Source organism: Humulus lupulus, chromosome 5 (genome assembly GCF_963169125.1).
Source record: "Humulus lupulus chromosome 5, drHumLupu1.1, whole genome shotgun sequence".
Classification (NCBI taxonomy): Eukaryota; Viridiplantae; Streptophyta; class Magnoliopsida; order Rosales; family Cannabaceae; genus Humulus; species Humulus lupulus.
In genome coordinates this window covers 197,492,638-197,520,297 of record NC_084797.1, presented here as the reverse complement: position 1 = coordinate 197,520,297, position 27,660 = coordinate 197,492,638, and the positions used below count along the sequence as shown (strand labels likewise).

General features: G+C 35.5%; 2 protein-coding genes, 1 non-coding gene and 1 pseudogene across 3 annotated transcripts; 1 reads left to right on the top strand and 3 right to left on the bottom strand.

Moving 5' to 3' along the window:
- Positions 1-2,029: 2,029 nt before the first annotated feature.
- On the bottom strand, positions 2,030-2,848 carry LOC133779833 (uncharacterized). Its single transcript, XM_062219736.1, has one exon. It carries the CDS (start codon positions 2,846-2,848, stop codon positions 2,030-2,032), a length of 819 nt encoding a protein of 272 aa, XP_062075720.1.
- A 1,095-nt stretch (positions 2,849-3,943) lies between these two features.
- On the top strand, positions 3,944-4,050 carry LOC133780846 (small nucleolar RNA R71). Its single transcript, XR_009869656.1, has one exon. It is a non-coding gene; the product is annotated as a small nucleolar RNA R71 (small nucleolar RNA).
- Positions 4,051-10,695: 6,645 nt separating this feature from the next.
- LOC133780807 (small nucleolar RNA Z247) lies at positions 10,696-10,767 on the bottom strand (annotated as a pseudogene).
- A 5,152-nt stretch (positions 10,768-15,919) lies between these two features.
- On the bottom strand, positions 15,920-27,061 carry LOC133778014 (cation/H(+) antiporter 2-like). Its single transcript, XM_062217815.1, has 4 exons — positions 26,909-27,061; positions 25,781-26,773; positions 24,382-25,304; positions 15,920-16,391 (listed from the first exon to the last, which is right to left on the bottom strand). Exons 1-4 carry the CDS (start codon positions 27,059-27,061, stop codon positions 16,112-16,114), a joined length of 2,349 nt encoding a protein of 782 aa, XP_062073799.1. The 3' UTR covers positions 15,920-16,111.
- Between the last annotated feature and the right edge of the window lie 599 nt (positions 27,062-27,660).

Sequence of the window (27,660 nt, the reverse complement as noted above, 5' to 3'; positions counted from 1 at the left end):
AAGTTGCCATATGAAGGTGGGAAGGGGCCCATGAAATCAATGCCCCACACGTCAAACAACTCAACCTCAAGGACACTAGTAAGGGGCATCTTATTTCTCCTTGAGATGTTTCCTACCCTTTGACAACGATCGCATCTTACCACATAAGCATAAGAGTCTTTAAACAAAGAAGGCCAAAAGAAACCTGATTGGAGAACCTTGGCAGCTGTGCGTGCTCCCCCAAAATGACCACCACATGGAGATGAATGACAATGGAAAAGAATAGCCTCAATTTCATGTTCTGCTACACATCTGCTAATCATTTGATCCGCACATTGCTTATATAGAAAGGGCTCCTCCATAAAAATAAGACTTCACATCATGCAGGAATTTCTTCCTTTGTTGGCTAGTCATCTCTGGTGGCATCAACCCACTTGCCAAATAGTTAGCAAAATCAGCAAACCAAGGGAGCTCAAAAGACTGGTTGACCCCAAACACTTGTTCATCGAGGAATGTTTCTTTGATGGGGACAAGAGAGTTAGAATCTTCTTCACGCTCATTCTTGATAAATGATCAGCCACTTGGTTTTCTACCATTTTTCTATCTTGAATCTCAACATCAAACTCTTGAAGCAAAAATACCCACCAAATCAATCTTGGTTTTGCATCCTTCTTGGCAATCAAATACTTTATGGTGGAGTGATCGATGTAGACAATCACTTTAGTACCCACAAGATAGGAGCGAAACTTGTCGAAAGCAAAGACAATAAATAGTAGCTCCTTCTCAGTTACAGTGTAATTCAATTGAGCTCCTATCAAGGTGCGGTTGGCATAATAAATAGAGTGAAACACCTTGTTCCTTCGCTGCCTCATCACAGCCCCAACGGCATAATCGCTAGCGTCACACATCAATTCAATGGGCAAAATCCAATCCGGTGCAATAATGATAGGGGCTGAAATTAATCTCTCTTTCAACTCTTGAAAAGCCTTCAAACATGCTCCATCGAAGTGGAAAGGTGCATCCTTCTCTAAAAGATTGCAAAGTGGTTTGGAGATCTTAGAGAAATCTTTGATGAACCTTTTGTAGAAATCGGCATGCCCAAGAAAGCTCCTAATATTCTTCACTGAATTAGGAGGTGGTAGCTTCTCAATAACTTCAATTTTTGCCTTATCAACTTCAATCCCGTGCTTAGATACCTTATGCCCCAAAACAATACCTTCCTTAACCATAAAGTGACACTTTTTCCAGTTAGGACTAGGTTTGTCTCTTCACATCTCTTCAGCACCTTAGACAAGTTATTCAGACAATCATCATAAGAATCCCCGAAGACTGAAAAATCATCCATGAACACCTCTAGAAACTGCTCAACCATATCAGTAAAGATAGCCATCATACATCGATGAAATGTAGCAGGAGCATTGCATAACCCGAAGGACATTCTTCTAAATGCGAATGTACCATAGGGGCAAGTGAATGTAATCTTGTGCTGATCTTCTGGGGCCACTGCTATCTGATTGTAACCAGAGTACCCATCAAGGAAGCAATAGTACTCTCTCCCAGCAAGTCTATCTAGCATCTGATCAATGAAAGGAAGAGGAAAATGATCCTTCCTAGTGGCCTTGTTTAACTTCCTGTAGTCCATGCAAATCCTCAATCCAGTCATAGTTCTAGTAGGAATCAACTCATTGTCTTCATTCTTCACTATTGTGATCCCACCCTTCTTAGGTACACACTGTACAAGACTCACCCATGAACTGTTAGAGATAGGATAAATAATGCCAGCATCCAACCACTTGATGATTTCTTTCTTCGCTACTTCCTTCATAATAGGATTTAGTCTTCTTTGCCCCTCAATATAACTTTTTTCACTGTCTTCAAGCAAGATCTTATACATACACAAAGAAGGACTAATACCTCGAATATCTGCAATAGTCTACCCAATGGCCTCTTTGAACTTTCTCAATACTTCGAGCAATTTTTCTTCTTGATCATGGCTCAACTCCACTGAAATAATGACAAGTAAAAAGGATGATGGACCCAAGTAGGCATATCACAAATGCGATGGAAAAACTTTCAACTCCAACTCAGGTGGCTCTACAATGGATGGTTTAGGAGCTTTGAAGTCCCTAGACGACAACTCCAATGAATCAAATCGGTTTCTTGTTCTTAACCCTTGAGAATTAGCCTCCAACCAAGCTAAGTACTCCTCCTCATCTTCCTCATTGTGTGAATCAAACAACAATAACCTCTCTAATGGATCGCCAACATTACTAGTCTCAAACTCCCTTGATGCCAAAGAATCTACCATTGAAACCACTGAGCATTCCTCAACCTCATCAGGAAATCTCATAGCTTTAAAAACATTAAAAGTCACATTTTCATCTTGGACCCTCATAGTCAGCTCCCCCTTCTGCACATCTATTAAAGTTCTTCCTGTCGCAAGAAATTGCCTCCACAAGATAATGGGCACCTCTCTGCCTGCCTCATAGTCTAACACAATAAAATCAGCAGGGAATATGAATTTGTCTACCCTTACCAAGACGTCTTCAATCTTCCCATCCAGATGAGCAAGAGATCTATCTGCTAGTTGAAGAGTAACTGTAGTGGGCCTAACTTCTCCAATCCCCAATTGCTTGAAAATAGATATTGGCATCAAGTTGATGCTTGCACTCAAATCGCATAAATCCATGCAACAATAAGAATTACCAATGGTGCATGGAATGGTGAAACTCCCAGGATCTTTCATCTTCGGTGGCAGCTTGTTTTGCAAGAATGAGCTACACTCCTTGGTAAGAGCCACTGCCTCAAATTCCCCCAATCTTCTCTTCTTTGTAAGGATGTCTTTCATGAACTTCACATAGTTAGGCATTTGCTCTAGGGCTTCGACAAGGGGAATGTTAATATGTAGCTGCCTCAAAATGTCTAGGAACTTTTAAATTAAGAGTCCAACTTTTGCTTCTGGAAACGTTGAGGAAATAGAGGTGGCTGTCTTGTACTTGAGCTGTTTGGGAGCTGATGCTATGGAATTCCTGCAGCATTCCGGGCAGAGGTAGATTTTTCTACACTAGGAATTTCAGCGTCTTTTTGAATTTCCTCATTTATTTGGATTGAAGAGGGCTCACCCTCATGCCCATAATTTGCCTTGGAATTCTCCAAATCCTTCCCACTTCTCAAAGTGACGGCTTTACAATGTTCTTTGCTCCCATTTCTTGGATTCTCGGTGTCACTTGGTAAAGTACCATGGGGTCTATTTCTAAGCTCATTAGCTAGCTGCCCAACCTGGTTTTCTAAGTTTCTCAATGATGCAGCTTGGCTTTGGATCATGGCTTCGTTCTTCACTATATACTCCTTCAACATGTTCTCAAGAGAGCTAGATTGCATTGCTTGTTGTTGTGGCCTTTGTTGTGGTGCTTGAGGGGGATAACCCGGTGGGAAATTTGGTCTTGGAGGCATAGAAGAATTGCTAGGGCCAACCCCTTGATTACTCCACAAAAAATTGGGATGTTGCCTCCATGATGGATTGTAGGAATTAGAATAAGGGTCATTCCTATTTTGATTCCCCATGTAACACACAGCTGCTGGATTGGAAGGACAGTTGTCAAAAGTATGGCCCTCACCAGAATACACACAAGAAATGTTCTCCATGAGTCCCATTTGTGTCCCCATAGGCTGCCACATTGATTAATTCATCCCCATATTCATTGTCTTGAGCATATTAGAAATGGAGGATACTTGGGTTGCCAAAGAAGTGATGGCATCTACATCATGAATACCAGCCACCTTTCTACATGTAGACAATCTAGAAGTGGGCCACTGGTAGTTGTTATTGGATATCCTCTCAAGTATTTCATATGCCTCATTATAGGACTTAGCAAGAAGAGCCCCGTTCGCTGAAGCATCAACCACCATCCTAGTATGAGCGTTAAGACTGTTATAGAATGTCTCCATTTGGATGCAATGAGGAATGCCATGGTGAGGGCATTTGCGTAACAACTCCTTAAACCGCTCCCATGCCTCATATGAGGATTTTTCATCAAGTTGTTGAAATGAAGTAATCTCTTTGCGGAGCTTGGCATTTTTAGTGGGAGGAAAATACTTTATCAAAAACTGCTCAGCCAACTCTTGCCAACTAAGCTCTGGCTCTGTCTCTCAAGGAGTATGGGATCAACTTTAGTCTCAATACATCCTCTGTCACCCCGGGCAGCTTGAAAGAGTCACTTACTTCAATGAACAAGTGAAGGTGAAGGTGAGGATCCTCTGTTGGCATCCCACTAAACTGACCCACAGTTTGAAACATCTGGAACATGACTGGCTTCAATTCAAACTGTGCTGCCTGATTTTCTGGTCTGACGATGCCTAGATTGAGCTCATTGAAGAGGGGGAGAGCATATTTCCTGATAGCATGATCTCTGTCATCAGCCACAATAACTGCATTTTTCCCATTGTTGGCAGCTACTCCCCCTTGAGCTGCTCTATCTTGAGCAACTCTTGCTATATTTACTGGTGGATCATGAGCGACTCTTGATAGATTTGCTGCCCTCTGGGCAGCTCGCTGTTGAGCCCCTTGCTCAGCATCCATCACTACTACTTCCCTTTTTTACTTTTGTATTCTTTGCCTTCTTCTAAAGGTACGCTCGATTTCTAGATCAATAGGAAGTAGTTCAGGGTCTTGATTCTAGCTCATACACTATGTAAACCTGAAATTGCACGAGAATCACCCAAGTTAGTACAAAAACAATTTAAACCAAATTGCGATATACTAAATTTCACAATAAATGACTTTAAACAATCCCCGGCAACGGCGCCAAAAACTTGTTGTGCAAAATAGATACTAAGTGCAAGTGTACACTGTCAACAAGTAATAAGGTGATAAGAACCCAATATCGTATCCACAAGGATTGTTTTTAAGCTAAAAAATGTGAAGTTAAAGTCTAGCAAAATGATTAAAAATAAAAGAACCAAACTCAATTGGAAGTTGATTTTTATATGCAATTAAAAATAACTAACAGCTGAATTTAAACTCTAAATTAATGGGAAGCAATATGAAAATTAGTTGATAATGAAATGGTAAGCTAGGATAATTAATTCCCCCTATTATGAAATTACTAGAAACAATACTATGAAAATGATGTGGCACACTGGCAGTTTACTAATCAAGAATTCTAATCAAGTCCATGAGTTTTTGTCGAAATCAAATGGGTTTAACTCTCTAATTAAATTACTTATGTCTAAGCCAATTTAATTTCAAGAATTTCATATCAAGCACCAATTCTATTAGATTATGCAAGGCAAAGATATATGTCTATACCCTCACAAAATTAAAATCAAAGAAATTAATCTTGCATCATTCAAGTTTTTTGTCCAATAATTATAATCCTTTTCAGCAATCTTAACTATTTCAATCATTTACTAAAGGTGATCAAGCAATATTAAATATTAAGCATAAAAATTACTTGAATGAATAAACCTCAATTAGCAGTAAACATCAATAGCAAAGTTCCACAATTGCATAACAAAGTTTCTTAATTATCCTAACTTTAAGAGAATTAGTTCATAGCTTTAAACACAAAATAACCCAGCTTATAATCATCCATAAATCAAAATAAAATGCATGAAAGAATCAAGTTCCAAGAGAGAAGGGGAAGAAAAACAAGCCAAGAATATTATGGAGTGTTCCCCAAATAGCCCTTCTTTTTTTTTTTTTTTTGTCTTCTTCCTTAGAACTCTCTCTCTTTCCTTCTTTCCTCTTTTATGGCTGCCAAAAATGTGTATTCTTCTCTTGCACAGGCAGCTGGGTCTTTTCCTTCTCTCCAGTCGTATATCCCAATTGGAAAAGAAGACAACCCTTTTCTCTAGGTCACTTCCTCCTCTATATGGGTCACGTGGGCCTCTCTTTTTTTTGTAATTCTTTTTTTTCTCTTTTCCATAATGGGTCCAAGGCAAAATAAAGCACAATCATCATTTATCTATTTATCATGCAGCCCAATTTAAATAATCTCCAAAGTGAGATGGAACATTAAATGTTAGCTTCCACGTGGGTCATCCAAGTAGATTGGCTGACAAAACGCAATGCTGCTGCAATGCTGCAGCATTCCTTCCTACTGAGACCATTTAAGGCTTTAATTTCTTTCCAAATGACCAAAATTCTACCAACCACCTGCCAAGACAAAATTTCACAATTTAGGGTATATTTTTTTAGCAATATACTAATATTTAATATCATCTTATTATATTTGACATTTGACAAAACGAAAATAAAGACACTACAAAACACCCTAAACCACTATTTCTTGATAAAATTATAAGTTTAAAAGCATAAAAATAACTATAATTCCTAGAGTTATCACCTTTCCTACTCTAGCCTCCTCTATGTTTTAAACGTTTCCCTAGTAGTATTTGAGAACTAATCTCCTTGCCTATTCAAGATCAACCATTATTGGTGAGCTCGGGCATGAAGTCTTTTTTGTGCTTGAACACCTTCTTGATATCATTGGAGTATCTTTCAATCACTATCAATTTTCGTGGTAATACCCGAGTCCTCTTTGGCTACTTGCTAGACTTTTATTCTCACTGAGCTTATTGGCAAATGTGTTGTTTCTCTCAATTGAAAAAGAAGAAAAAGGACTGAAAGGTTTGCTCTGCACTACTGATTGTATTACTGCTCAATAGTTAATTACAATGTAAGGAGGTGTACATGAATATATATAGTACAATAAAAAGATCAAAAACGGAATACTACAGGGAATATTTCATAGTACGGATGATTCCTAACTTTTAGGAATTCCATAACAGAATTGTACAATTGACAGACAATAATTAGCTGTCATCATCATTGAAATCATTGTGGTCCTCACCAATTTCTGTTATAGCAGCATTACCATTTTCAACACGCCCCCTCAAGCTGTGCTGTGGAGAGGGCAAAACAGCCAGCTTGTTCTTGAGATAGTGGAACTGAGATATGCTAAGTGACTTTGTAAGAATGTCAGCAATTTGCTCTTGTGTTGGAACATATCTGACTTCTACTTCCTTATTCTGAACTTTGTCTCTGATGAAGTGCACATCAATCTCGATGTGCTTGGTTCTTGAATGAAAAACAGGGTTAGAAGCAAGCTGCCGAGCACCAGAGTTGTCACACCAAATTACAGCTGGTCCTTTACAGTCAATTCCGATTTCAGCAAAGAGAGATTGCAGCCACACCACCTCTGTGCAGGCTTGAGCAAGTGCTCTGTATTCGGCTTCTGTACTTGAGCGTGCTACAGATTTTTGCTTTCGAGAGCTCCAGCTGACCAGGTTGTTTCCAAAGTGAATACAGTAGCCCGTGGTAGATTTTCTTTCATCTAAAGAACTGGCCCAATCCGAGTCACAGAAACCTTCAATGGTTAAGTTAGGTGAGTGAGTGAATAGTATCCCTTCTCCAACAGATCCAACAAGGTAACGAAGGATTTTCTTACAGGCATTCCAGTGGTTTTGAGTTGGGGCTTGAAGAAATTGACTGAGTTTGTTCACAGAGTAGGCAATATCGGGTCTGCTAAGAGTGAGGTATTGAAGGGCTCCTATGACACTCCTATAAATGGTTGGATGTTCAAATGGTGCACTGTCCTGAAGGCTTAGTTTGTTACTTTGGTTCATAGGTGTAGGACATGATTTAGCATTTGACATATTGGTTTTCTTGAGGAGGTCAAGGGTGTATTTGGTTTGAGATAAGTGAAGTCCATCTTGCCCCCTAGTTATCTCGAAACCAAGAAAGTAAGTGACAGAGCCGAGTGATTTGAGAGCAAAAAAGGCTTGGAGTTTGGAGATAATGGCTGTAACTTGAGTGGCATTGTTACCCGTGAGTAGAATATCATCAACATATACTAAGACAAAGAGTAGAGCATCACCTTTGTTATAGAAGAAAAGAGAAGTGTCAGCCACGGAATTGAGGAAACCAAGATCAAGAAGAGTAGTTTTGAGCTTGTCGAACCATGCACGGGGAGCTTGCTTCAAGCCATACAAGGCTTTGGAGAGTTTACACACTGCATATGGCTGTTGGGGATCAATGAAACCAGCTGGTTGCTCCATAAACACTTCTTCTTGTAGAGGACCATTGAGAAAAGCATTGTTTATATCAATTTGTTGGATATCCCAACTGTAAGTGACAGCCAAGGTGAGAATGACTCGGATAGTGGTAGGCTTTACCACGGGACTGAAAGTTTCAAAGAAATCAATGCCTGGTTGTTGTTGGAAACCTTTGGCAACGAGCCGAGCTTTGAATCGATTGATGGAGCCATCTGAATTAAACTTGAGACGAAACACCCATTTGTTGTCAACAACATGCATATATGGTTCCCTTTGTACCAGCTGCCAGGTTTCGTTTTTCAGAAGGGCAAGATGTTCTTCATGCATTGCTGCGTGCCATTGAGGTGAGGACAAGGCTTGTTCAATAGTTTCAGGGATAGAGTGATCAAGATAGGTGACAGTAGGTAATGTGGGAACAGAAGCCAGATAAAGTTTGGGCTTAAATGTACCTGCTTTTGATCGTGTTATCATGGTATGAGTGGGCTTTGCTGTTGTGAATTTGGGTGAACTTGGCTGAATTGTTCCAGGTGGTGGACTTGGTGAAGGGTATGGCTGTGGTAATGGTGATAAAGAAATAGGCAAATTGACTTCAAGTGGTAATGTAGAGTAGGATGAGAAGGATGGTGGAGTCTTACCCTGACTGTTGGAAGATGATGATTTGAAGTCTGAACGTGAAGGAGATAGCTGAGGAATAGGAGAACAATGAGCAGTATCAACTTCAATAGGATCTTCATCAAGTGCCTGTGAGACAAAGGGTAACCACTGGCTGTATTGAATGTGACTGGGACAGGTGTTTATTTCTGAATTTCTGAAATGAGCAACATTAAAACCTGAGGCAAAAGGAAAATCTTTTTCGTTAAAGGTGACACTTTGGACAATATAGATTCGTCCAGATGGGTGCAAGCATTTGTACCCTTTGTGATTGGGACTATATCCCAAAAATACACATTTGGTGGACCTAAAATCAAGTTTGTGTTGATTGTAGGCTCGAAGGTGTGGAAAACAAGCACAGCCGAACACCTTGAGAAAATGCAGATTGGGTTTGACTTTAAAGAGAACTTCAGTAGGTGATTTGTGGTTTAAGGTGGGTGTTGAGAGATGGTTAATCAAGAAGGCTGCTGTACTGAAGGATTCCCACCAATAGTGAAGAGGAATGGAGGCTTGAGTGAGTAATGTTAGCCCCATTTCGACTATGTGTCGATGCTTTCTTTCAGATTTTCCATTTTGTGGATGTGTGTGAGGACATGGATGTCTGAAATGGATGCCTAGGGAACTTAAGAATGGAGCTAAGCTTCTGTACTCACCCCCCCAGTCCGAATGCAGAGTTTTTATTGTTGACTCAAATTTCCTTTCAACGAATTTTTGAAAACTAACAAAGATTTCTTTCACATCGGACTTGAGTTTGAGGGGATATATCCAAGTAAAGTTGCTGAATTCATCAACAAAGTGAACATAGTACCTATAGCCATCTTTTGACAAAATAGGTGAGGGACCCCATACATCGGAGTGAATAATTTCAAGAGGTCTCTTGGCTGTTTTAGGTGATGAATGATAGTGTTTATGTTTGGATTTGCCAATGTGACAAGCATCACAGAACTTTGGTTGTTTTTTAAAAGAAACTTTTTCATTAATTAAAAGATGTTTCATTACATGCAAACTTGGATGACCAAGCCTCATGTGCCAGAGATCAATGTCACTGGTCTCGACAGATTGGACAAACATGGACTGGGCAGAGTGAACATACTCACTTGCTTGACACTTACAATGAGACCTTGAAATAAGGTTTTTTTTGGAATTTAAAGGCTCAGAAACAGAAAAACACAGACTCGATTTCTTGGAAGTTGAAGAACTGAAGCAGGACTTGGGCACTTGAAGTTGATACAGACCATTGTTAAGCATTCCCCGAGCTAGCTCCTTCCTCGTAACCAGATCCTTAATAACACAACAGTTAGAATAAAACTCAACAAAAACATGGTTGTCTTTGGTTAACTGAGATATGGAAAGGAGATTTTTGGTAATTTTAGGCACACAGAACATGTTATTAAGCAGCAGACAGGTTTCATTCATATTTAAGATGCTATTTCCAATTTCAGTAACATGAAGAGGTTGGCCATTTGCAATTAACAACTGAGTTATACCTTTGTTTTCAGATTTGTGCTGCAGATTTTGGCCATCAGAAGTGATGTGGTTTGTTGCCCCACTGTCTATGTACCAGGCATTGTCTTGATGCGTGTCAGTAGAGGAAGAAGAGTAATAAGCTTGTTGTCCCTGACCAGAAGGCTGCTGTCCTGAGGAAGCATTTGGATTAGATTGGTTTGGGCCTGGTGCAGGTGTCTGAAAGTTAATGTCAAAACGGTGGAAACATTTGGAAACCACATGACCAACTCTATTGCAGAGTTGACAAACGGGACGATTTCCTCGTCCTCCTCCTCTACCACGGCCACGACCTCGTGGTGAGTAACCTCTTCCTTGAGGGTTGAAACCAGTGGAGCCACCACTGATGATGGCAGATCTTCGGAACTGAGCAGCAAGGTTAGCACTGGGAGTGTTTAAGTCACCTGGAGTAGGAGCATTTAATTGCTCCAAACGCATCTCCTGGCTTTGCAAGAGGAACTGCACTTCCTGTAAGGTTATAGGGTCAGCTCGAGATGTTAGAGTAATAACAACAGGGTCATAATCATGCCCCAAACCTCCAAGGATATAGAGAATCAGCTCCTCATCAGATATGAGTTGTCCTGCGGCAGAGAGATTCTCAGCAAGACTTGTCATTTTCATCATATAGTCATGTATGGACAGATTTCCCTTTTTCAATGATTGGAGCTGAAATCGAATCTGCAGGGTTCTGGCCTTCGACTGAGTGGTAAATAGTAGCTCCAAGGTGTGCCAAACTTCAAAGCTGGTGGTGCACCTCACCACATGACCAAACATGGTCTCAGAGATTGAGTTGAGCAACCAGCTCATGATTGCTTGATCTGTTCTACGCCATAATGCATAGCCAACATTGAGTTGTCGAGTTTCTCCTGGTGTGGTGCCTCCAATCGTATTGTCCACAAACTGTGGAGGACAAACTTTTGTTCCAAGGACAAAACCTTCAAGGTCATGGGCACGCAATGCAGGTAAGACTTGAGATTTCCAAAAAGTATAGTTTCCTCTGTCAAGTTTTAGAGTGAGAGGAGCAAGACTTTGAAAGATTGAGACTGAAGGAGAAGCACCAGTAGATTGTGCTGATGGAACCGGAGCAGGAGGAGTTGCAGAGCTTTCTGTGGTAGCACTGGAATCGGCAGGAGCGGCCATGGATCAACTTGCTCTGATACCAAATTGAAAAAGAAGAAAAAGGACTGAAAGGTTTGCTCTGCACTACTGATTGTATTACTGCTCAATAGTTAATTACAATGTAAGGAGGTGTACATGAATATATATAGTACAATAAAAAGATCAAAAACGGAATACTACAGGGAATATTTCATAGTACGGATGATTCCTAACTTTTAGGAATTCCATAACAGAATTGTACAATTGACAGACAATAATTAGCTGTCATCATCATTGAAATCATTGTGGTCCTCACCAATTTCTGTTATAGCAGCATTACCATTTTCAACACTCTCACTCATTTGTCATACGCAAGTTATGGTTGTAGCACCTTTCAACACTAAACAACATAAAATAGAGGAGAATTCTTCTCCATTATTCTTAAACTCTCCATCCATTGAACTCACATCCTTTCCTACCAAACTAATGTGCACATACTTAGCACACGATAACTTAAAAGGCGTATGACACCCAAGGAAGCATCTATGCTTTCATAGGGGAGAGCCAGCTTGAAGCAAATAGGTGCTTGAGTAACAACAAAAGATTAGATACGTGAGTCAGCTAACAAGATGAGAATTTCTAAGCTTTAAAGTGCTTGCTAGGTTAACAGGATACTCACTAGGTTCCAAAGCTGAACTACATGATTGAACAAGAAACACAAGATTACCAAGAAAGGAGAAAATCGTGAGAATTAGCTTGACATTAATTTGAAAAGATATTTAGCAACAAAGAAGAACTAATTGTTACTTGGTCAACCGCACAAAAATGGGCAATCATCTAGAATATATATTCTTTATTTCGTTTATTTAAATGCTTATCAATATTTAAGTGTATTTAGTTATATTTCATATGTAAGAAATGGGTAATTACCCATAATTTTAGGGGATATAGTTGTAATGACTTCTCTCTAAATATGAGAGGCATGATGAATGATGGGTATACCTATTTGACATGCATAAACACTACCAAAACTAGAAAGAAGAGAATTGCCAAAGGGTATCTTATGGTGGCCAACATAAGAACCCTATTATCATTACGGATTTCATATTTTTCAATTTAAATTAAAATAAGTTGGACTTGCTATTAATTTGCACCAACCAATCATAATATGTCATGTTAATGCTCTATAAAGAAAGTAATAAATAAAGAAAGTAAACTAACTTTTTACTAGTGAAACATGTAAATTCTTAAATATTACATCTTAATATAGGCATTGACAACAATATTTTATTTTTGCTAATATAGGCGTTGACGATTTCTAGCGTCAATACAAATTTAACCTAATTACATCTCAAAACTCAATTATACTATTACATGTAATAAAATCATAGTTACAAATGTGTACAACAGAATAATAGAAAAATGTAGTAGTAAAGTTAAAAACAAATTAATAAGAAATCTACAAAATTACTAAGAATTTACAAGAGTATAAAAAATGAGAATATATAATGGTCGATTATCCATAAGAATCTTCTTGGAAATTTTTATGTTGCTGAACGACCAAAACCGAGCCATTGACGTTATACTCGGAGGAAGCCAAGAGATCTCCCACAGTTCCAAGCTCAGGGCACTCTTCCAATTCGCTCATGCCAGTCGTCAATGGGGAGTGCCCTCTCCCACCTTTCCCAACATTGAACAAAGAATACATATCTCCAATGTCTTTCAGAGCTGCCACTCTCTTCCCCATTGCTCACGTATTTTTCTACGTATCTAACTTGCCCAGATGTCACACACCTAGCTAGTTTAATATATAGTATCAATATAAACAAATATATATTACACTTCTGTACTACGATGACATAGGAGAAAAGTACATTTGAAACAATTTAACCCAATTAAAGCACTCACCCTAGGTCTACTATTTTGTCTTTATTTTACGTGAGCCTATCTATATTTTTTCTATTTTACCCCATACTAAAATATGTCAACTTCTTTATTTTACATAACAAAAACTCAACTTTAATATTTGTTTATTCATTTTAAATATTTTCTCACTTTTAATAATATTTCTATATATTTTAATATTTATTTATATATTTTCAAATATAATTATACTCTATAATTAAAAATATAATTATATTTTATTTTAAATAAGAAATTTCATGTTCTACGAATGATAACATAGTGAAATATTTTAATATGCTAACATAGACAAAAGCACTCCTAACATTCAAACATCATTTTTCCCTCTCAATCCGAACTATTTCTCTAACATCTCTCACTCTCTCTCTCACTACAAGAAAAATGAGCTACTACTTCAGTTTCCACATAAATTCGCAACCGAAATAGTTCGGGGCAAAATAAAAAATAGTGAAAAACTAAAGTGGAAAATAGACTTTCCACTTTGGTTTTTATGTATAAACCGAAATAGAAAGTATGCTTTCTACTTCGATTTATACATATAAACCGAAGTGGAAAGTCTTCTAATTGATGCGTATTGAGGTGTTTCCACTTCAGTTTATACATAAAAACCGAAGTGGAATGTCTATTTTTTTACAAAAAAAAAAATCCACCAAATTTTGATAAAATTTAAATTAAATTTGAATTATATATATATAATTTCTTTTTTTGTTTACAAATTCCTATTTTTAATTGCTTTCAATTTTATTTATTAATTTTCATTTAATTTATAACAGAAATATAAATCACAAAATTTATACACTTAGAATTAAAATTCTTTTAAAATTAAATATTTATACATTCACATAATTGTTAAGTAGAATAACCTAATCATTCATATATACATTCACATAATTGTAATTAAGTAAAATAGCCTAAACATTTAGATATACATTAACATAAAACTAAATGTATGTATAAACAAAATAGTCTTATTAATAAATTTAAGTCATCAATCGGCTAAACTATTCTTGTTGGATTGACAAGATGTCCTCCCGACCCTTGGCGACAATTTGGCTACTAGTAACTTTGTCATTTTAGTTCATTCTACGAAACAAACCAATGATAGATTAAATTAGTAACTTATAACAACACTTAAAAAAAATTCTGCTTTACTTTAAAACACTTACAACTCTTTCTTTAATTTTTTTGTCCAAATTATCTTCGACAAGAGTCTTCTTCGTTTCTCGCGCCCTTATCAGAATTTCACATCCCTCTACATCTTCCACTCCTAATTCTTTTTTCTAGGACATCCAACATAGTTGAAGTTTAATTATTAAATTTTCCTAAGTCTAACAAAATTTCGGCAGCATAACAACTGCATTTTAACATCTCCAAAAAATTTAAAACCTATAAATAACACACAAAATATCTCGACATAATGTGCAAATTGAAAAAGGAAAACAATTAATAAAATCTATAAAAAATTTGCAGAGTTTCCTTTGTTTTTGTAGCATATCCCAATTTTATAATTATATATAAATTCAACACAAACAACACACAAAATCAACACATATAATTCCATCCTTATATCACCGCCAACAACGAATTTCCCAAAACCTACTTCACTAAAGTAAAACATGCATGATTTAACTCTAATTTTATAAATAAATATTGCAATAGTAATGAATAATATTTAAAGATTACTCACCTCCAATATTACTCTTGAAGTCACCCAAACTCAATACCAAATTGGCAACTAAATCAACAACCCTACTAAAAAGTTTAAACAAAAACAAATAAAAATCAATTACATAATTAATTAAACTAGTTATATAATCATCAAACAACATATCAAGCTAGCTAGTTATAGAAAATAAAAAACAATTGTCACTAATAATCCAAACATTTCAAGTTTTAACATTGGCAACAACATTACCTATTGAAACTATGTTTAAAGATTTAAATAGCAAGTCATAACAATTTTTAAATTTTACTAATATATATATATATATATATAATTAATAACATTATATAAAATAACAAAATAAATAAAAAAAATATAACACAAATATACTAAAAAAAAGTATTAAATTTGGAATAATATATAAAAAAAAAATTAACACGAACAAAGTTTTAAGGTAAGAAACCTTCTTTGATGCTCAAAATAACCTATAAATAAAAATGAAACTAATATTTCTATTTTTAAGTAAGAAAAATAGTTTCAAATGGTAAAAAAAACATAAAAGAATTATATATTTAGTGAAACCCTGGTGAGAGTACGACAACAATGAAGGTTTTCTGGGTTTGGCATTTGAGATTTTTGCTTCAGAGAGATGAATGAGGCGAGAACTATATATTAAAGGTATTAAAATTCTTTACTTCGGTTCTTAGATAAAAACTGAAATAGAAAGTCAATTTTTATCTAAGAATTGAAGTAAAAGCCTTCAGAGCCGCGTTTGGTTTGCTACAAGATAAATATCGATTGTGTAACTTAATATTAGATTTCATATTTTTCAATTTAAATTAAAATAAGTTGGACATGTTATTAATTTGCACCAACCAATCTAATATGTCATGTTAATGCTCTACAGAGAAAGTAATAAATAAAGAAAGTAAACTAACTTTTTACTAGTGAAACATGTAAAGTCTTAAATATTCCATCTTAATATAGGCATTGACACCTATATTATATTTTGGCTTAATATAGGCGTTGACGATTTATAGCGTCAACACAAACTTAACCTAATTGCATATCAAAACTCAATTACACTGTTACATGTAATAAAATCACAGTTACAAATGTGTACAACAGTATAATAGAAAAACGTAGTATAGTAAAGTTAAGAACAAATTAATAAGAAATCCACAAAATTATTAAGAATTTACAAGAGTATAAAAAATGAGAATATATAATGGTCGATTATCCATAAGAACCTTCTTGGAAATTTTTATGTTGCTGAACGACCAAAACCGAGCCATTGACGTTATACTCGGAGGAAGCCAATAGATCTCCCACAGTTCCAAGCTCAGGGCACTCTTCCCAATCGCTCATGCCAGTCGTCAATGGGGAGTGCCCTCTCCCACCTTTCCCAACAATGAACAAAGAATACATATCTCCAATGTCTTTCAGAGCTGCCACTGTCTCTTCCCCATTGCTCACGTATTTTTCTACGTATCCAACTTGCCCAGATGTCACACACCTAGCTAGTTTAATATATAGTATCAATATAAACAAATATATATTACACTTTTGTACTACCATGACATAGGAGAAAAGTACATTTGAAACAATTTAACCCAATTAAAGCACTCACCTTAGGTTTGTCTTTATTTTCCGTGAGCCTAACTGTACTTTTTCTATTTTACTCCATACTAAAATATATCAACTTTTTTTATTTTTCATAACTAAAACTCAACTTTAATATTTTTTATTTATTTTAAATATTTTCTCACTTTTAATAATATTTTTATATATTTTAATATTTATCTATATATTTTCAAATAATTATACTTTATTTTAAATGAGAAATTTCTTGTTATATGAATGATAACATAGTGAAGTATTTTAATATGCCAACAAAAGTTGCTATCTCAAATATATGACAATCTTAATTTTTAGATAAAAATAGCCCTAACATTCAAACACATTTTTTCCCTCTCAATCCAAACTCTCTCTCTCTCTCATTCTAATTTTGTAAATCTCGAAAAAATACCAAAATTAAAAAAAAAATCATCTGAAATATATATTTGAGTAAAAAAATATAAACTTCCAAAGTTTTTGTCAAATTTCAGTGTAGAGCATCAAAATTGCATCGTTTTAGCCAAAAATCAAATTTTCATGATTGTATCGCAACAACATCGATTTTGTATCGAAAAATCATCGTTTTGGCAACAAAAAAAATAAGTTTTCATGATTGAATCGCAATAACATCGAAACACCATCGATTTTGCATCGAAAAAACATCATTTTGGCAAAAAAATCAAGTTTCATGATTGCATCGCAAGAGTATCGAAACACCATCGATTTTGCATCGAAAAGCATCGCTTTGGCCCAAAAAAACCATGTTTTCATGATTGCATCACAAGAGCGTCAAAACATCATTGATGATGTTTCGATGCTCTTGCAATGCAATCATGAAAACTTGATTTTTGGCCAAAATGATGCATTTTCGATGCAATTTCGATGCTCTTGCAATGCAATCATGAAACTTGATTTTTAGCCAAAACGATGCTTTTTCGATGGTGTTTCGATACGCTTGCGATGCAACTATACAAACTTGTTTTTTTGGCTAAATCGATGGTATTTTAATGCAATCATGAAAAACTTAATTTTTGGCCAAAAAGATGTAATTTTGATGCAAAATCGATGAAGTTTCGATGTTCTTGCGATGTAATCATGAAAACTTGTTTTTTTTTTGCCAAAACGATGTTTTTTTTATACAAAATCAATGGTGTTTCGATGCAAAATTGATAGTTTTTAAATGCAAAATTGATGGTCTTTCGATATTGTTGTGATGCAATCATGAAAACTTGATTTTTTGCCAAAACAATATTTTTTCGATGCAATTTCGATGCTCTGCACTGAAATTTGATGAAAACTTTAGAGGTTCATATTTTTCACTCAAATGTCTGTTTCAGATGTTTTTTTTTTAAATTTTGGTATTTTTTTCAAGATCTACAAAATTAGAATGAGAGAGAGTGAGAGAGTGAAAGAATGATAGATGTTAGAGATAGAGAGTTCAGATTGAGAGAGAAAAGATGTGTTTGAATGTTAGAGGTATTTTTGTCTAAAAAATTTAAATTGTCATATATTTAGGATAGTAACTTATGTTGTCATATTAAAAAAATTCATGCATATAACATGAAATTTCCCTTTTAAATTAACCCAAATTTATAAAATAAATTAAAAATTATTAAAAATATTTATTATAAATATTGTAATAACAAAACAAAATATAAAAAATAATATATACACTGAAAAATTTAACAAATACCTAAATAATAAAACAACTAATTAATAAATGAGAAAAAATAATATAATATCAATATATAATATTATATTATATATATATATATCACAAATCACAAACTATATATAAATATGTATATATATATATATGAAATAACATACTAAAACTCACACAAACATTTACATTGAGAAGTTTTATTTGTAGAATTTATTAATTATTTTTAAAAGAATAACATAAACATATTAAATGAAATATTAAACCAAAACATTGTTTATAATTTTTAAAACATATATAATATGATAACTGTTTTAAACATAAATGATATTTTTTTAATAAAAATTAAGATTATTTATTATATATTATTATTATAATGATATTTTATAATATTTAAATTTATATTGATATAAGTATTGAATATTTAGTTTTGTATTAAATATTATTATACTAATAATTTATAATATTTGAATGCATATTAATATAATTAGTAAAAAAATCAGGATTATATATTATTATTATAATGATATTTTATAACATTTAAATTTATTTTAATATAATTATGAAATATTTAGTCTGGTATTATATATTATTATAATAATGATATTTTATAATATTTGAATTTAAATTTACATTAATATAATTATTATATATGTAGTCTTATATTAAATATTAGTATAATAATAATATTTTATAATATTTGAATTTATATTAATATAATTAATAAATATCTATTTTTAAATAGTTTAAATATATATTCCATTAAATATTTAGAATATTCCGTTAAAGTTAATAAAACAAACCGTTAAAACAAAAAAAAATTATTATTTGCATACTTTTTATATAAATAAAAGAGATATATATTATAGGAAAAAGCCTAAAAGAAAAAGAAAAAAAACTGATTGAGAAAGAAAAAAAATAATAAAATATGTTTACAACAATCAATAATATATAATAAATTTGGCACATTTATAGTGTTGTATGTAAAATTTGTGTAAAATATAAGTCTTTTAACATAAATTTGTAGTGTGTGCTCTTAGTATTGTTCAATAATAATAAGCATCACTAGTCAAGTCACTACATTTACCTTATACAGTACTATAAAACAGTTGGCTCTGAAAGTTCAATCATAAATGTTGCTCATCAAACTTTACGTAAGAGTAGTGATACATGTTATTTTTTGATTTCTTTCTTAGCGGTGATTATTAGAGAGCTATTTTTAAGTTTATGTATATTAGAAATATATAATTATATTGTTTGTTGTAACTATATTAGTTAATTTTCTCTATTCTAACTAACTAGGCTCTTTCTTTAGATTTTGTTTCTTTTCTTGAGTTTGGTATTTTGGCTATTTAAAGCCCCGGGTCCTTAGTTTGTAAATAAGAGATTACAGAATAATAAAATCTCCATTTTCTTTCTTCTGGTAGGTCTTATGCTCTATTAAGCTCTTTTTTTTTTTCCAACCATGGTGCGCACTCGAGCCTCTTCCACTCCGGTCCTCCCCAATGGTGACCACGATACTACGAACCCCCAACCTCCATCATCTCCTGCTCCGTCGTAGCCTCCGTTCAATGGTCCCATTGCTGATAATGGTGCCCTCAACAACAGATCTCATGGTGGAAATGAATCACACTCTAATCGTTTTGCTCCTATTGCTCCTACTGATCGACCTATTCTTGATGATTCCAAGAGTCCTTATCATTTGAATATTGGAGATCATCCTGGATACCTAATCGTCCACACACCATTAACAGGACCAGAAAATTTCCTTTCTTGGAAACTTGGCGCCTCCATTTCCATAGCTGCCAAGAACAAGACTCGATTCATTGACGGTACGCTCCCTTGCCCTCCTGATGACGATCCCAATTTTAGTTCCTGGCTAACATGTAACAATATGGTAATAGCTTGGATTCCCCAATCTGTTTCTAAAGAGATTGTTGCTAATATAATGTTCCAAGATAAAGTTGTTGATATGTGGAATGATCTCCACGAAAGATTCAATCAGGGAAATGGAACCCGTATCTTTCAACACAAAACCTCTCTTCATAGCATCGAACACGGAGACAATAATGTCACTACCTACTTCACCCCACTCAGAGCCCTTTGGGATGAACTCAAGGAATTTCAACCTTGCACCCCTTGTACCTGTGGATGCACTTGTGGAGCCATGAAAAACCTTCTCAACTATTATACTAGAGACCAAATACTACAATTCCTGACTGGCCTTAATGAATCCCACTCTCAGGTTCGTGCCCAAATTCTTCTTTATGATCCTTTACCTCCTCTTACTACTGTTTTTTCCATGATTGCTCAAGAAGAAAGACAACGATGTCTTGGCTATCATACCTCTAACTCCATTGCTGCAGCTACCACTACCACAAATATACCCAAGACCCATTTTTCCCCTGCAGTCATAAACCCTACCCCTCAAAAGAACCACATCCCTCGAAGTAAAAAGCCAAGACCCACCTGTTCCCACTGTCTCAAACCAGGGCACTTAGTTGACAAATGTTTCTTTTTTCATGGGTTTCCTCCTGGCTATGGGACTAGAAGAAAACAAGAAGGATCTCAATAACCTTCCATAAATCAGAATGTTGCTTCCACTTCCAATGGCTCCAATGCTGAAGTTACCAACTCTGCCTATACACCTTCATCCAGCACTGAAGTTTGATATCCCAATCAGACTCAAGAACTCATTTCTTTACTCTGTCAACAACTGAAGAACCATCCTTCTTCCATGGATTCGACTCAGCAACTTGTCTCTAATTTTTCTGGTAACATGCTTCATTTTTCTTCACATTTATGGATTGTTGATAGTGAGACTTCTCATCATGTTTACAATAATCTCTCTTCCTTTCTTACTTTTTCCAGTACTCTTATTGCTAATCTTGTTACTTTGCCTAATGGTCAACAACTTAAAATAGCAAAATCTGGTTCTGTCAAACTCTGTGATAGCATTATCTTACAAGATGTCCTTTACATACCCGAATTTAAAATCAATATTTTTTCTGTCAATGCTTATCTAAATCATACATCTCATACTATATCTTTTACTTCTACCGAATGTTTTATTTAGGTACAATCTCTGAACAAAAGGATTAGGATTGCTAAGAAGATTAATAACTTGTACTTCATACAGCCAGAAATCCAATCTTACACTTCTTCTGTTTTTCGTGCTAATGTTCATACTTGTACTGCTCATAATCCTTAGCATATTCGCCTTGGACATCCTTCTATGATGATTACAAATACTTTGAATAAAAATTTACTTTTTTCTACAACTAAGTCTCATGACAAATTTTGTTCTGTATGTCATTATGCTAAACAGAAAAGACTTCATTTTCCTTCTTTTAATCACATCACTTCTTCACCTTTCAAATTAATTCACTTAAATATTTGAGGTCCTTTTCATACTATGAGCATTGAAGGTTATAGATATTTCCTTACTATCGTCGATGATCATACTCGTTTTACTTGGGTATACATGCTTAAAAATAAATCTGATGTTCAAAATTTTATTCCTAAGTTTTTTTCATTCATTTCCACTCAATATTCCACTTCCATCAAAGCCATTAGGTCAGAAAATGCTAAAGAACTTGTCAAATTTTTATGCACTAAAAGGCATACAACATTATCACTCATGCGTTGATAGACCTCAACAAAATGCTATAGTAGAAAGAAAACACCAACATATTCTTAATGTTGCCATAGCATTACTTTTTCAGTATCATATTTCCCTCAATTATTGGTCTTATCTAATCAACACTGTTGTATATCTAATTAACAGGACACCATCTATTTTACTTAAACACAAAACCCCTTTTGAATTACTTAATTCCAAAGTACCCAATTATGAACATTTATGGGCTTTTGGTTGTCTTGCCTTTGCTTCCACTTTAGCCAAACAAAGGCATAAATTTTCACTTAGATCCAATGCTTGTATCTTTATTGATTACCCCAATGGTATGAAAGCATACACTTTATTAGATTTTCAATCTCAACAAATATTTCATTCTAGAGATGTCATATTTTATGAAGCTGTATTTCCTTTCAAAACTAATAATTCCTCTCTTTCTTTACATGATTTTTTTTCTTCTTTACTGACTAACATACCTTCTGTTTGTCTCCTCTAATGACACTAATTTGTCTACTAATACATCTCATTTGGCAGTACCCTCTACCAATGCTCTACCCACTTCAGAATCGGTGATCTCATATAAAACCACCACTTCCAAATATGGAAGAACAATCACCCGACCAAAACATTTTGATGAGTGCATTTGTTACAACTTCTACAGCTCATCCTTTACAAAATTTTATTTCTTATGACAGGTTTAATAAACTATTCCAAGCTACCATACTTAATGCTAATACTCTTTCTAAGCCAACAAGTTTCAAACAGGCTATCAAAATCAAAGAATGGCAAACATCAATGGAGGCTGAAATACAAGCTCTTCAACAAAATAACACATGTCAAATCGTATCTCTACCTCCTGGTCAACACACTATTGGCAGTAAGTGGATATACAAAATTAAATATCAATCTAATGGTGCAATAGAACGGTATAAAGCAAGACTAGTTGCAAAAGGGTATACTAAAAAACAAGGTATTGACTACCTTGATACTTTCGCACCCGTAGCAAAATTTAATACATTAAAACTTCTTTTAGCTCTTTCTGCCATTAAATAATGGTCATTGCACCAATTAGATATTAATAATGCTTTTCTTCATGGAGACTTGCATGAAAATGTCTACATGAATATACCAAAAGGTTTCCACCCTAAGGGGGAGCTTCCTAAAAATGTTGTTTGTAAACTTAATAAGAGTCTATATGGCTTAAAGCAAGCATCTCGACAATGGTATACTAAACTTAGCAATACTTTTCTCAAAATTGGTTCTAAACAATCACAATCTAATTATTCGTTATTCATAAGAAATATTTTAGGCCTATTTATTGCCATTTTAGTTAATGTTGATGATATCTTAATTGCTACTAACAATGATACAGCTGCCCAATTTATCAACTACCTCAACTCCATATTTAAATTAAAGGACATTGGTCCTTTAAGATTTTTTCTTGGATTAGAGGTTGGTCGATCAACTAATGGCATATCGGTATCTCAAAGACCCTTCACTTTACAACTCTTAAGTGACACAAGTTTCTTGGGAGCCAAACCTTCATCAACACCAATAGAGCCTAATACTAAGCTCAGCAAAGACGATGAGGATCCTCTTTCTGATCCTACCACTTATAGAAGCATCATCGGCAAGCTGATTTACTTAACCATTACTAGACCTGACATCACTTTTGCTGTCAATAAACTCAGCCAGTTTATGGATTCTCCGAGACTTCCTCATCTTCAAGTTGCTCATCACTTACTTCAGTACCTCAAAGGGATCCCCGATCAAGGTCTATTCTTCTACTCCACCTCTTCACCTTAGCTAAATGCATATGCCGAGTCCAACTTCCCTTGTGACAGCATACAACTAAAGATATTTTCAGATGCTGATTGGGCCACTTTCCTTGACACTAGAAGATCTGTTTCAGGCTACTGTGTCTTCCTTGGGCAGTCTCTAATCTCTTCGAAATCAAAGAAGCAACCCACTGTATCGAGATCCTCTGCTGAAGCCGAATATAGAGCTATGGAAAATGCCACTTGTGAGATCACTTGGCTTCTAGCTCTCCTAAAAGACTTTGGAGTCCACCATCACAATCCAGCTGTCCTATACTGCGATAACAATGCTGCAATTCACATTTCTGAAAACCCTGTTTTTCATGAAAGAACAAAGTACGTGGACATCAATTGTCACATTGTTAGAGAGAAAGTTCAAGCTCGAATCATCAAACTCATTCATGTCTCCTCCAAACTCAACCGCTGAGTTACTCACAAAGCCTCTTTTTTCAACACAATTTAGAAGCCTCTTTTTCCAACACAATTTAGAGAACTTTTAGCCAAGATGAATGTCCAAATTTTATATCAATTATCATGAGAGGAGTATTAGAAATTATAAGGTTTGATGTAACTATATTAGTTAGTTTTCTCTATTCTAACTAACTAGGCCCTTTGGATTCTGTTTCTTTTCCTGGGATTGGTATTTTGGCTATTTAAAGCCTGGGTCCTTAGTTTGTAAATAAGAGATTACAGATTTTTTATTCTGTTAATGTACGAAGTAATAAAATTTTAGGAATAGAAAAATAAAAAGATCTGGGTTAGGAGAAATTACTCGTTGTAGAAGTCGCTGAGAAAAGCATTATCAATATCCTTCCCAGTCTCTAAACTCGCCAACGACATGAACACCACCACGTCATCACGATCATCCAGGCGCTCACTTCTCGACCGAGACGACTCAAACGACAGGAACCTGATCACCGTCAGATTAATCTTCTGATGCGTCGCGATCCTCTTACTCCACGCGATCGCCTCTCGGTCATCCGGCCCACCAAAGAACAGCGTCGCCACCTGCTGAACCGCCGTCGAGTCCAGGAGTTGCGCGAACCCAGGCACCCCGGCTAGCCCCCTCTCCACAATAATCCCCACGGAGCACGGCGCGTGCCGAAGGATCTTCTGGTTCGTGGTCCTCACGCCCTCCTTCCCGCTCTCCATCTTCCCGTCGATCCTCTGGTGCTTATGAAACGGCGCGAGTATGATCGACGCGCGGAGGTCCTCGGTGGTGCTGCAAACATCTTCGTAGAGAGTGGCGAAGGAAGAGACGGCCTTGATGAGGTGGACGAAGATCTTGGTCTCGGCGTGGAAGGCATCGACGGCTTCGTTGATCTCGACGACATCGTTCCCGCCGTAATCTTCGTCGTCGCTGAGCTCGTTGTCTTGGAGCTCGTGAAACGACACGTTGGTGCGTCGTTTTTGGGTGAGCTCGATCAGCTGCATTAGGTAAGGTGTGATCGGGATTCGGTGGGACCCGGTCAGTGCCGAAGTGAGAGCTAGGATGGCTGACACGTGGCGGGGACCGTACACGCATCCGAGGGTCCTGATGTCTTCTCCGGGGTTCTGGAATTGGAGGGTTGTGTGTGAGGTTTGGGCGAAGAGTTTCTCTTCTTTCCTAATTAAGAGGGCCAATATTGGGCCTGAGATCACTGTGTTCAGCACGATACTCATTAGAAGTAAATTGTATGCCTCTTGGTTCCATCCCTGCCCCAAAGCAATTTTATTGTATTAAAATTTCCAAAATAAAATATCAATTTATAATAGTAATCCTTATCATTAATGTAATATCAATGAATTTTGATCATGAGACAGCATATGATAGTAATGTATGAAACCATTTTCAACTATATACATATAGTAGTTTTTTTTTTCAAAAAAAAAAATTTGCTATATCAGCATAGATAAGCAAAATTAGTTAATACAAACTCGAGCTAAGTAGCCTTAAAAGTATAATATAAGGGATAGGTTGAAGATAACAAGATTGATTGTAATACATTACATACGACACAGGTACCATATTAAAACAAAACATTAGTGAATCCTAAAATGATTTTCCAAGTTTAGTATATAATCCTAAAATGCATCCTTGCTATCTAGTTCATGACATCCCAATTAAGGATCACATTAAAGAACCCCGAAAGGAATTTAAAGAAAGAAAGAAAAAATATATTGGTACTTACAATAAGTGTATTTGTGGCTTGGCCTATGAACAAGAGATCAGCATGTCCCTTCAAGTTGAGACAAAAGCCAATAAAAACGCCTTCATTTAGAGGAATCTTCAAGTATTGGCAAGCCAAAAGAGTGCCACTAATCTTCCCACCAATGCTCAAGACCACCAAAATCAACACAATAATAATGCTACTCAAGTTCGTTAAACGATTCCAATCAAATTGGAACCCCAAATACCCAAAATAAATGGGAAGTATAAAGTTATGGACCGAATATGTAAGCTTATGAACCAAAGTCCTAGCTGTTTTACCCTCTTTAGGGAACATCACCCCAATGAGAAAACAACTCATAACACTATTACTCGTAAACATTTGTGTGATCATAGAACTCCCAATCAAAACCGACAAAATGAAGAGTAGCTCAGCATTGGTAAGGTACTTTAGGTTCCTATTTCGCTTGTTAAACCAAATGGCAACATACTTGTTGACCAAGATAACCGAACCGGTGACAAAGATGGTCAAAATCCCATATCTAAAAAAGCTCTTCTTGTGCACCACAATGATCAGATTGAACATGATGACGCATGTGATCTCGTTGATGAGTGAGCAAGCGATGGCGAGGCGTCCGGTTGGCGAAGTGGCGAATCTCAGATCGCCAGCGAGGCGAATGACGACGGGCGAGGCAGTGTAGGTCATGAGGAGGATGACGATGAGGATGAAGCCCAGCATTTTCTTGTTGCCAAACATGAGCTGTTGGTGGAGGAAGAAAGAGACGGAGATACCAAACACAGCTCCTACTAGGATTCCGCAGTAGGAGATGGTGCTTGAGACTTTGATGTTTCGAATTATGTAAGCCACATCGGTTTCTAAACCGATCAGGAACATGAAAAGCATTCGGCAAAAGAAGCCAAATATCTCGTAGTACTCGGCCCCCGAAGCTTGAAAGAAGAAATCTCTCACTTTGTCTACCTTGGAAAGCCCTGATGGCCCCAAAACCAATCCAGCCTAGTAATAATTGACATAATAAAAAGAGAAATTAATACCAAAATGAAAATATATATATATATAATTTGCTATTATTATTATTATTATTATTATTATTATTATTATTATTATTATTATTATTATTATTATGCTTACGAAGATTTGAGCGATGGGTCCAGGTTGACCTAGGGGCTTGAGAAGGAGGTGAAAGAAGTGAGAGATGACGAGAATGGATGACATTTGCAGACCCATGGAGGTTAGAGGGTTGAAGAAGTCTTCTTGACACACCATGCGCTGTGTAGCGTCCATTGCTGCTGCATGCAGATGATATATGAGGACAGTATTTTTTGTCAATTCAAACCAAAGGAGAAGAAGACGAAGACGAAGAAGAAAAAGAAGAAGAAGAGAAGATACCAAAATCTTTCTCTCATTAATTAATTGGTTTGATTCAGATCCTTATTTTACTCATATGATATGATGAAGCCTTCAAAATGGTTTGACTCGTTCCACTTCTCATTTTACAAATGGTTCTTCTGTACATTATATTACCAAAAAAAAAAACACATATTTATGTTTTTTTAGGAAATATGTTTTGTGTATTAACAACTTCAGTTTTCATGCTTTATCTCATTTTTTTGGACCAATATATACAAACAGATGTTATAAATTAATTTTTCAATCACCATATGTAGATACTCTAAGACAGAATAGGTATTATTAATGCATGTCGTGTATATATACTGCGAAAAGAAAAAATAAAACCTCAAACAACCAAATTCCACGTTCAATTGTAAAAATTGATAAGAACTGCTATAAATATAGAAAAATTTCAATTTTACCATTATCAAATTTTAATCCAAAATTAATGTTTTTTTTTTTCATTATTAGTAAACATTTATTTTTTAAAA

Coding starts and splice junctions, on each gene's coding strand:
- LOC133779833 (XM_062219736.1), bottom strand. CDS start 2,848: ATGCCTAACTATGTGAAGTTCATGAAAGACATCCTTACAAAGAAGAGA.
- LOC133778014 (XM_062217815.1), bottom strand. CDS start 27,061: ATGGACGCTACACAGCGCATGGTGTGTCAAGAAGACTTCTTCAACCCT. Junction 26,774..26,908: donor GACCCATCGCTCAAATCTTC/GTAAGCATAATA, acceptor AATTATTACTAG/GCTGGATTGGTTTTGGGGCC. Junction 25,305..25,780: donor AAGCCACAAATACACTTATT/GTAAGTACCAAT, acceptor GCTTTGGGGCAG/GGATGGAACCAAGAGGCATA.